Below are 12,815 nucleotides of genomic sequence, written 5' to 3'. Positions count from 1 at the left end.
AAACAACGAGTAACCGCCTGCTTAATAGATCTCGAAAAAGCTTTCGATACAGTCTGGATCCCAGGTCTCATATACAAATTGATCAAGAAAAACTTCCCTAAATACCTAATTAAAATAGTCTGGGACATGATCACAAGCAGAACATTCGTAATGACCGAAGGTCCACACACATCAAGCAAAAAATTCTCCATAAAAACGGCCTACAACAAGGTACAGTAAATTCTCCGTTACTTTTCAGTATTTACAATAGTGACTTACTAAACTTTTTTAATCTCAATACATCCAGCCATAAACGCTCTATAGCCTTCGCAGATGACCTAATCATCTACGTAGCAGGCCGCAAAACCAAAACAATAAAAACGGAACTCCAAAAACTTTTTGAGAAAATTAACGATTACTACCACACATGGAAACTAAAAATCAACACAAACAAATGCGAAACCATACTGTTTAGACCCAAGTCAAGTGAAATCGGCCTAATAGAAAGAGAATACTGCAAAAAATTCCAACTAAGAGAAAAAACAAACAAAGGGGCACTCATACCACACAAAAACTGCGTAAAATACCTAGGAGTAAATATAGACTACAAATTAAACTACAAGCAGTACACCGAAATTCAACTTTCTAAGGCCAATAAAGCATTCTGGAAAACAAAAAAAACTATTCTACTCCAAACATCTCAACAGCAAAGTAAAAATACTATGCTACCAAGCACTAATCAGCACATGTCAGCCTCCCAAATGGAAAAAATTCGCATATTCGAAAGAAAATGCATCAGAGCTTGCTTGAGTACTTAGAGATGCGAACACAGCGGATTCAAAAAATAGGTAAAAAAACAAAAGAATCTACGATCTAGCCAACGTTCACCGCATAGACTGTCACATCTTAAAACTAATAAGAAACCACTTCGCGTAAGCTGCAAGGATAAAAGAAAACAGCTTAATCTTCAGTGGCTTATTTCCAAACGACGCATATTACAAAAACACACTGACAACAGGCTTCATCCCCCCAGAAGCTTTCCTATACCTAGACGAAAAAAACTACTTCCAAGATCAAAATAATATCCCAATAACCTATCACATAAAAAGAAAAATAGGGATCAAAACTATACTCTACGAAGAAAACTTAAATGGACAGACAGTAGACACTAGGTGGAGATACAACATGGCCCTTCCTCTGAAAGACACTAAAGACAAGCACAGAAAAAACACAAAAAAATATTGGTGGATATCGAATCCATAATAAAATAAGAGAGAAAACCATTAAACCGACAGAACTCAATTCTGCCACCGTATAACACAGGTGTAAACATTGTAAATATTGTAAATTATGTAAATAAACCTATTTAACATCCCCTCCCCCTCCACCCTCTCATTCCACCCCTCCACAAAGTTACACAGCACCCAAAAAGTAGACTACCGAAGCGTCCTGTTTTGCGACCAAGTTTTCAGGACAGAAAAAATCAACTAAAAACAAAATCACATAAAAGCTCCGCTCCCCAGCGGCTTAAATCCAAAGATTATATTAAAATACAAAAAATGTAAAACGCCGACACATAACATAGCATGGCTACGCGTATCGGTACCTTTGCCTAACACATCTTACCAAAATTCATAGTTTATTGTGAATACCCAAATGTATTAAAATGTATCTTGGTGTAATAAACATCATTTAAAAAAAAACACGAACGTTCGGGACTCAGGTTCGAATCCTGGCGCCCGTATCCTATTTTTCTTCCACGCATATAAATTAGAAGAAAAATTGCTGTACTCCAGCAGCGATATCTACAGCCAGCAGTTACAATCAACACGGACAACACTTACACCTCAAATTCAAAGAAACAGAAGTCGCGGAGAGTGGATAGTGATAGCGCGATAGTTTATTTGAATCATTAAAACGACGACATTCTTTAGTCAATCTTCCTACGATTGTATTTATTCAAATAGCTTCCTCATTCATTATAACTATTTATTTATTGTAATTTTACGATCTCTTTTTTCAATTTATAGTCTAAAACATACCTTTGTTATCATTTTTACGGCATAACAGAGAATTAGCTATAGTTATAAATAATTACTTTGACAGACTTGAATTTTAGTTGTTTGTATGCAAATGGTTAATGGCATCTAATTGTTTACAGCAAAACTAGTTTATGATATTTAATGAAGTCAGCCTTTTTAATTTTAATTGTAGATGTATTTCAAAAGTAAAGTCACTCGACAATTAAAAAACCTGTTTTAAAAATGAAAATAGATGTGCACGGTCAACTAATCATGAGTAGTAAATTAAGGTATTATGTAAAACGAAAACTTGACAAGAGATATCGCAACAACTGTTAAATTCTAAGACAAAACTTCTATTTTTAGTATTAATCATAATAATATGGATGCTTGTATCATTTTTAATTAGTGTTAAACCAGAATACGAAAAACAGAAGATCCGCCTTGCAAACAGTAATAATATGATAGAAATTCTTAAATATCTAAAATTATCATCAATTCACTTAGTTACAAGTATATAATCTTACTTCTACTGTGCTATAACTGACAGAAAGAAACAATTTTTATTACAGAATATATAGAGTTTATGATCTCGTATGTGGGATTATGGGATATATGGAAAATTTGTATTCACTATAGATTGTATAATGAAATACATTTCTTGAAAAATTGTATAAAGAACACGAATGATATGTATTTATAAATATTTTAGTTAAAGGAATAGAAGAACTTAAATAACTATTTAACTAAAGAAATTAAGAATTATGTAAAATGAATTAGAAGTATAATAAGTGTAATAGCCAGGAAAACAGAAAGAATCCTCAAAGAGAACATAAGGTATTTTCATATAAATGCTGTTTCTTTAACCAAAGAAACTAAAGAAACAGCATTCTTTCTGTTTTCCTGGCTATTACACTTATTATACTTCTAATTTATTTTACATAATTCATAATTTCTTAATCTTGAAAAGTAGAATACATATTTGTATATGGCTAAAAATATAAAGCAGTGAAAAAGAATGAAAGGAGAAGGTATGTAAAGCGACTCTTTTACCCGTCTTTGAAGTAGTGTCTACTTCTCGCCTTTGATAAATCACGCGGCAAATATTCAAGTCGTAAGATCTTGAGGACTGATGACAAAGGACTAGCGATACTGTACATATTTCACTGATATGTTTTTAACATTCTTTCACAGCAATACATATCTTTAACAGTTATGATTTTATTTATATTTCATTCTTTTTTATGTAAAAGAATAAAATATCCTCTTGTTAAAATTACTAGAAGTATATGTACACAATTCTGTACGAATAGATTTTTCAAAATTGTTGTGGTCGTATCTTTTACTTCCAGAGTTATCAATTTTCAGTGTATAAATATATGTACATGTAAATAGAAACATATCTTACCATGTTTATAAATAAAAATAAAATAAAGTAAATATACAATGTAGTATAAAATTGGATTGAAGTGTAAGAAATAAGTTGGCTCGTATAATTATCATTTTACTTTGATGAAGGACAAAGTAAATTTTGCACAAGTCCCCCGATATATTTCTGATTAATTGCAAAAAAGAATATACATTTAGTAATTGTAATCTAATTATTTTACAACGCCTTATAATGCATAAATACTTACCGACATTTTGTTGCTTTTTTCGTCGATGACATCCGCCAGCAGTATCAGTCTCCTCTTTCACTTGTAATTCACTGCAACGAACCCCTTCGACTTTTCGTTTCATTCTACAGAAAAAAGATCTTCGTGCACCAGGACATAATCTTGATACACCCTGAGGCACATCAGTTTTCACCGGTAACATCGCTAAAACAATGTTAAACAAACTTGAATATATTATTCTTTAATGCTAATTCATTTGTCTAATATTGTACTTTGTTCAAAAGGCAAGTTTAGAAAATAGTTTGAGAAAGATAGAAAAAGGCAATCGTGAAACATAGTATTATACAATTTCACATTTCAAATGCCATTACGCATGACGCGAATACTAATATTTATTTTCTATAAGAAACTGAAGATGCGTGCTTATCGTATCTGATCTTAGAAATGCTAGAAATTTTGACTAGCAAAGAAATAATTATTTTCTATATCGTTCATTCTGAATTCCTCGTTATTTTATCATCCTGCCAAAGAGTTAAAATTAGCGATTTAGGTATTTACTTCGTGTCTCGCTCAATTAAAATTTTTTCAGGTAATGATTTTATCTTTCCAAATAATTTTATTGCATTCGTGTTTTCAAGTTACTCAAAAACAGATTTCCACATTTTCTTCAGTTTAATCAATTTCACGAAGGAAAACATATACCTGTTTTTATGAGCAAAACGTATAAAAGAAATTAAAGAAGACTGTATAAAGGAAAAATTAATTCTATTCAAACGAAGATGCGATAACGAACACGTATCTGTTAGTATTTTATTTAAATTCTGTGAAACATTATATTTTTGAATATAGTCATATCAAAATTTCGATGACTGTGTTACAGAGAATGATAAAATCCGTTTTCAAAAATATAAAGCTGTTTTCGTTTCCTTTTTCTATTCGCGATAGTATTGACGCGTGCAAATATCAAGTTCTTCGCATAATTTCCCGAGGGGAAATGTTACGTGTGCATGATGCGTGTCGCATACTTGTAGCTAAATCGGCCTTGACAAAAGGAAGAAATGTAAAATTCGAAGACATGATTCATATAAGCAAATATTAAGTCGATAGGTAAATGCATATTAATCGACACCTGAAAGGCCGAAAGATGTGGCTTAGGTGGGTTGGGTTAGGGCTGGTGTTAGGGGGGTTGTCTATAGTGTTTCCAAATTTTAAGCTTACAACGCTCATCATGTAAAATTTTGCGAATATAACTTTAGTTTTGTATTAATATGTTTTGTTTTAATGCGCGTGTTAATTATTATTTATTATTATTTAAACTTTAATTCTTTTCATTACTATGTTCTATTGCTATGTTCTACATAATTTTCCTATAAATTACAAAAATGACATGTGATGAATGACATGATGCGAAGACATTATACTGGCACACCATTGCTATGTTTCAAATAATAATTTTTTTCAAAAAATACATATACATTGCTTTTTAAATGACGTATCTAGTTTTATATAGAGATATTTCTTTTTATTATTAGAACACTTGTAAAATTTCTAAACTTTTTAAATTTATACTATATTGTAACTTCATTCTTGAGTTTGATTCGAATTTGATTAAAAATTCTGATATTAAAATTTATTATTAAATAAATGTCCATCTATCACATACAGGTATACATATGTGGCGGTATACGAGCTGGAGGACAATGCAAATCATGTTGTTGTTTTGCCTCGCAGTATCAATATCGTTAGGATACACATAATGTAATAATAAACTTCGGGCAAAACAACGTCGCCGCTACGTGCAACCGTCGAACGAAGGCGAATTTGAATTTTCCGGCTTTGCCCCGACCAGTATAAATAAACGGACGCAACCGAAAAGAGTTCAGTTATCAACGAATTATCAGCGATCTAATTAACGAGTCATTAGCGATCTTATTTTGCGACTTATACACTGTCTTAGCGAATCCGTTAGTACGAGCGTCTCAGCGAATATTGTCTGTATATTAATTTATTTAATTATTTGAAATATACTCGACGGTTTCAACAACGAACTATCTCGTCATTAAACCTCACCGACCAACCATCCTCTACACATAAACCTCTATACATATTTAAATGAAAACTTTTATAAAGTTGATAATATCCATACAGAAGCAGAAAAGCGTTTGCCGATACAATACGCAATAACATATAATATAGTCTGGAATTCACAGTCATAAAAGTATCATGACTGTCTAAATGTCTATATTGTTGACGCTCGTGCTTGAGTATTATGTAGTTAACGCGTTGTATACAATCTTTTCCTTAGTCAAGTCGTATTCGTCGCTTTCCATAATATTATACATCGCATGCATCATAGTTATGAAATTAATCTCTTGTTAAACCGTAACGGTGTTATACTCCAACCAGCTAATTGCCTTTCTTAAGAATGTTGTTCTACAATTTGAAAACAATTTATTTATTTTCTTTCGTTCACGAGACAATTTGAAAATTTTTAATACGCAACTGGTTACTTTAAAATTTTTTTACTTTGAATTTTATAAAACTATACCAAGTAGGTACTTCTAGTTAATAAGTTTGATTGCGACATGAAAATATTGTAAAAATAGTTAAAAAAAAAAATAGTTTGCCTCGTCTTGTCTAATCTAACGTACAAGCATGATTCGCGATTCTAGTTCATTATAAATGTAAATTATAACAGAGAGGATAACAGAAGAGAAAACAGCGAATTAAGTAAACTGTGTTGAAAGTTCTAGTTCTGATTTTTTAACATTAGCTACATTTGAATTTACAATTATAATCTAAGACTTTTAAAGAACATTGTTCTTCCTATATTTACAAAATAAGTACAATAATTCGACTAGTTGATGAGCAAATACTTTCGACATTTATTTTACAATTTACAATTATAATCAAAGACTTTTAAAGAACATTGTTCTTCCTATATTTACAAAATAAGTACAATAATTCGACTAGTTGATGAGCAAATACTTTCGACATTTATTTTACAATTTACAATTATAATCAAAGGCTTTTAAAGAACATTGTTCTTCCTATATTTACAAAATAAGTACAATAATTCGACTAGTTGACGAGCAAATACTTTCGACATTTATGTTTCCTCTACTTTACTATTTATGTTTACTTTTCCTCTAAAATGTGTGTAATGTACATGGTAATAATTATGTACATTATATTTGATTAGTTTCAATAATTACCCTTACACATTCGTTGAAATAATCTATTTGAATAATTTACATAATCACCAGACTAAATGATCTTTAATCTAAACAACAGGCAAAAGCTTACATAGAATATAGAGACTACGAAAAGTTCTAAAATTTCAAATTAATTATTTAACTCTCTATTATTACCTATACCTAAGCTCCATTATATAAAATTATTGTCACAAACATAAACAAATGTTACGACGCACACAATAAATGTTATGACGAACAGACACTTCTTTTACATGCCTTCTAGAATTTTATATCGTTATTTTATGTACAATATTTATGCATTCGCTGTTAAACCAGAAGTTTCATATGATTGTACGTTATTATAAATTTATATACTTCACTTTTGTTAAAAACCGACGAGACTCGGTATTTTCTAACATTTCATTATTAGGTTGAATAACAAATTTTTGTGAACTGAATATGAATTTTCGTGTATGAAAATATTCGTGGGTGAATATATTGAAATGAAGATTATCAGAATCGAAAATATATTAATCGAGAAAAATTTGCTGGACAGTATCAAAATAATTAATTGGAACAGACGAAGGAAGTCTCATCTTTAAATGTCTAAACAACATTGTGCTGAATAAGGTTAACTATCTTTATCCATTTTTAATGAGATTGCGAGAGTCATATTCTACTTTAAACTCTTATTCGGCAAACGAACAGATAGTATTAATAAACATTGCCTAATTATCAATGCATTATGTAATTATAACAAAAAAGCGGAATAGACAACGTAATTGTCTTATAAAGAAATCTATTGTTAATTAACTTTTTTCTCACACAATGAAAGTTACTACAATTTAGCCTGCTTTTTGTGATATTTAGAATCATTGAGATATTTACTTATACTATTATTTACTAAATACTCCATCTTCATCCAATTTTTAATCTTTTCCAAGCTTGGAAAATAATTTACGTATAAAATACACATTTGAATTTTTTTAATGAAAATTCATATAAGAATGTAGTGTTGTATCGTAGACGGATTGCCTGGGAGATATCGGGTGTGTGTTGTCAGTGTGACATCAATCCACATCAGAGACCAGGCCACACCTTACTGGGTACTCTCAATAGTCTCAGGGACTCACCATAAATCTGGGCATACAACTATGGGCATAGCCCGTAGTACGATGATTGGGGCAAACGTAAATATTATGGGCATAGCCCGTAGTAGATGATCGGACCGAATATAATGTATAATATAATATATAATAGCTTGTTTACGTTTTCGGCCCAACATTCTCAAACGTAAATCGTAGGTTAAGGGGTTAAGGTCCTTCAGACCAAACAAGGATCTTTTATTTCAAGTGTCCTTCACATTTGTTGTTTACCACGGGAAGATACGGGAAACTTGGTTTTTCTCACGTTCGGTATCTTCTGTTAGCAACTTTCTCTCGAGGGCGACTAAGACCCTTCCTAGTACACCAAACTTCTTATTACCCAATCAACTCACTTTCCTAGCCAAAATTGTCCTTAACGAATCAGCTCATTTCGTGTCCTTAGACACACCCATCACTAGTTTCCCTCCGCCACAACATCGTCACTAAACTTTACTTATTCTCTATCTTTAAAATAGTCAAAATCTTTTTACCGAGTTTCTACCCTTAGACCAGTCGCGTACTTAATTTACACATACGCATCAGTGTAACTAGGTTCTATATAAAGTTGTTGGAGTGAACTGTGATTTATACGTGTCAATTCAGTGTATGTTCAATTGTGATTACTGAATTCATAACAAAGTTTGATAAAAAGAAAGTTAATAGTTGTGTTACGGTTCAACCTTCTTGTTTTTATCATCTAAGCGTTAAGTTTACGTGACATCAACATTGTCATGGAGTGTTATCGGCGTATTTAAAAAAGAACCGTTGTAAGGAAGTTAGTTAGTGACGAATAGTGGTTGCGTAAACATAGATTAACGGAGCATCAAACGTTATTATAACAATCATAGCGTTACCAAATCTACTAGTACTATACCATTTTCTTACATTTATGAAGTTTTAATTGATAAATTGGAACTGCATGTCATGCTCATCTTCATGACTAATTCAAAACAACTAGCGATCATTTTGCAATTACTTTGCAGCATATCGAAGTATTGCCAATAGAAAATTACAAAACACGTAATTGTAGTAAACGTACGTAAACTGTAGTAAATTATCAAGTTTTTTGCGTTTTCGAATGTACTGATCTTATTTTCTATGGTTCCCGAACTGTAGATATTATATCAATCAATAGGTAAGTTAAACTCTTCGTGAAAAAGATAGCCCAGGTGTGCTATCTTTAATTTCTCAATGACGCGTGTAAAGTTTTTCGTTTGTAACATATAATATCAAAACATTATGAGCTCAGAATATGCGGTTCGTAGAAAATAATTATAAATATTATGAGGTTTAGTGTGTAACAAAAAAGAATCGTTTTATTTTAAGAACGAAGTGATAGCACATGTACAATAAGAAAATAATAATCAACATAAATTGTAACTAACAATAATTACTTATCAAACATATATACTTGTTTAATAATGGGTACATCCCCCTTTATTTTCTATTACTTCTATTGTAGGATTTGGTATCGATTTATATAGTTTCTGGATATAATTTTGACTTAACGTATCCCATTCGCGTACAATTGCATTTTTTTAATTCTTGTACGTGTTGATACTGCTTTCCATTCGCGTATAACGCCGTGAACAAGTTCTGCCCATCAATTTTCAATAATATTAAGGTCTGTGGAGCGTGCAGGCCACGGCAAAATAGATATATTATTTTCATTAAAATATGATTGTACCAATCTTGATGTGTGTACAGATGCATTATCTCGTTGAAAGATGTAATCAGGTCCAGAAATGCGTTGTGCATGATTATTTAATTGTTCTTTGATTAAATTTATGTATCGGACACTATTCATTCTCCCATCGATAAACTTGATACTTGTCTTGCCGAAGTAACCGATGCCGGTCCAAACCATCACGCTGCCTCCTCCTATTTGTCGTCGAATTGCTGACATTGTCTCTTTTCTTATGTCATGAAAATAATATTACAGTCCATCAGGACCATCCAAGTTTAATCTTTTTTCGTCTGAAAACAGTACCTTACTCCATTTCTTTTTCCAATGCACTCTTTCTTTTGCAAAGCGTAAACGTTCTACTTTGTGTTTCGTTGTTAACGAGGGTTTCTTTTTCAATTTTAGCCTCTCAATATTTTTGCAGGATAGTAGAACTCGACGAACACTTGAAACACTGGCACTAACACTAGATTTCTCCATTATTTGCTTCGCTGTTAACTGTGAGTTGGAAGCTACACGCAAAATTGCTTGCTTATCACGATCGGATAACGATGACGGCCGACCAGTACTTTTCTTTTTGCCATAATCTTTAACATTTTTTAAGAAATTGTGTATTACTTTACGACTTCTTCTTATCACTTTCGATATTTTTGCTACTGATAACTGTTGCTGTTTTAGCTCACGAATTTGCTTTTTTTCAGACTCGCTTAATCTTGTTCCGCGTCCCATAGTTACAAATTTATGTAATATTGTACTGTAATCTTTACTCGCTGAGAGATTACGAACTACTGAGCAATTTCTAAACACATTTACAGAGTGTGCTATCATTTCGACCTTAGTATTGTAGTATCGTTGACGAGGGGCCTGGAGAGTGTCGCGCGAATTATAAACAAGCGGTTGCTGAGCATGTGCGTGATGGGACAAAAGATATGAGGCTAAGACAAAAGATAAGGGGTTGCTAAGGGACATAAACGAATTAACAGCAGTACGAGTTGAGAAGTCAGAGAGTGCGAATGACGTTGTCGAGATAGTGTTGCTAGCGTTTTTGAGAGAGAGTTGAATCCGTGGTGACGAGAGTTACTAATTAATTATCTGGTTGTCTTAATTATAATATGTTGTCGTGATTAGTTCATGTTAAATAACCATCGTTTACTGTTTAATCAATATCCGTTTAATCCATTTATTGTAAATAAAGTAATTATAATAGTTTACGATACTACAGTATGGAACAGTTTTTCGTTGTTGTATACAAACATCTACGACATTGTGACTTATTTCCAGTAAGCCGCGTATCCTGAGCTCATAATATTTTGATATTGTATGTTACAGACGAAAAACTTTACACGCGTCATTGAGAAATTAAAGATAGTACACCTGGACTATCTTTTTGGCGAAAAGTGTATATTATCGCTCTCTATTTATATTATATTGAAAAAGTTGATACCGCTCATTTCCGTCTTGGTATTTAGTTGTAAGCAGGAGATTATGTTCGCATACTCTGCGACACAATTATACAGGGCAAAAAGGGCATGTAAAAGATTTTCTTTAGAACTGCATTGTTCATAAATTACTGTATAATTCTCTAGCAATAACAGTAAAAGACAAAAGTTGATGAATAGAAAAATTAAAGCAAGAGAATCTAAGCGAAATAACAATGAAAATCACTTTTGCTTACCTACACATACTGTTACGAGAAACATGAGGGGAAATATATAGTATTTATACATATAACAAGAAATATATAAATGACAATTGCATATGTATAAGATGCGATGAATGGACTAACGATTGACTATGAATACGAGGAATTTGATGAGGGTGTAGGGAATTTTTGAGAATTTACGCAGTTCATGGACCGAAATCGAAAGAAGAAGAAATTTGATCTTATCGTTAATTTGATTTACTATGTTTGATCTCATGAATTCCATTTTTGTTATCTTATGTTTATTATGAAGGAATTTAATAAATACGATTACAGAATTTTCTCATAAATTAAAATGTTACAAACTTAGAATTTTCAGTATTCGGCTTTGTATAAATTTCTTACGTTATTTTATTCTTCAATAATAAAGCCAAGTTACTATAAGCAAGAATATTGCAAAACCAAGTCATACGTACACACATGTATATACATAATTTCGACCAATTACTTTATTCGAATTTTTATTCGAAACGCAATGGATGGCAGATACTCGCGTGTCATTTGCATACAGATCTTGCAATTACCGGCATTCTTACGGTGTTACCGTTATAATGACGCTTCGACATTTGATCAATTAGCCATCAAAAGTGTCAGCGAACGCGCGATGCCGACCATTTTCTAGCTCGGTCCTCGGTTTATTAATTCCTTTGCAACAAGCATCGATGATTAACGACCGTGAGACCTCGTCTCGAAGTCCTCCGCGCGTAAATCGTACCAGCACGTAACATCCTCGAGATCCTGGCCGCGTATAAGCAGTACCGCTTTTCTCTCCTTTAAACGAGTTTCTTTCGTAAGCCGCTTATCTCGCGGCGCTAATTCGAAGATGTTTATCGACAGGCAGATGCTGCCGAACGACTGACATTTATCAGAATGTAACTCGCATTGACGAGCAACAAGTACTTAACGGTCCTGGAACCGACCGACGGAATGTCGAAAGGTGTCATAATTAATGGATTCGTGAAGGGAAAGTCGACGCATGTAGCTGACTGATAAAAGTCATTTCGTCAGAATTGTGATATTTTTGAAGGAGCATTACCTTCTCGCCTTTAACGTGCTTCTTGTTTCTCTGAAATGTTTCTGAGTAATATATCGAGTTGATCGGAAGCTTCTTATTTCTCTAAAATGTTTCTGAGTAATATATTGAGTTGATCGGAAGTTTTGTAGCGATTTAAGGAAAACCTGTAAGCAATGTGAGTCTCATACAGACCAAATTGACCAATTAGACTTTTTGTACATTTGTCAATTTTACTATAGAAGAACTTCATTTATCTGAATTAATCGGGGCATAAGCAGTGTAGATAATAGTAGTTCATTGATTCTCACCATTACGTATGATCTTTCGTTTATGATAGGAGTTTACGTTCAAATAATTTGATCTAATCATCAGGAGTTCATTTATGGATACTAATTAAGATTTCGTTCTAATAAAAAGAAATCTACTATATTAATCATATGAGTATGTCGGAGATGA

At 32.4% G+C, this 12,815-nt stretch overlaps 1 protein-coding gene across 2 annotated transcripts in view; it reads right to left on the bottom strand.

Moving 5' to 3' along the window:
- Positions 1-12,815, bottom strand: part of LOC126866469 (protein cycle) — a 96,896-nt gene that overhangs the window by 14,531 nt on the left and 69,550 nt on the right. For both annotated transcript variants that reach the window (XM_050620078.1, XM_050620072.1), the window contains exon 8: positions 3,638-3,820. In XM_050620078.1, the coding sequence (XP_050476035.1) occupies positions 3,638-3,820 (183 nt within the window). The remainder of the gene's footprint in view (positions 1-3,637; positions 3,821-12,815) is intronic.

This window comes from Bombus huntii, chromosome 1, assembly GCF_024542735.1.
Source record: "Bombus huntii isolate Logan2020A chromosome 1, iyBomHunt1.1, whole genome shotgun sequence".
Lineage (NCBI taxonomy): Eukaryota > Metazoa > Arthropoda > Insecta > Hymenoptera > Apidae > Bombus > Bombus huntii.
This window is presented reverse-complemented; position numbering and strand designations above follow the sequence as displayed.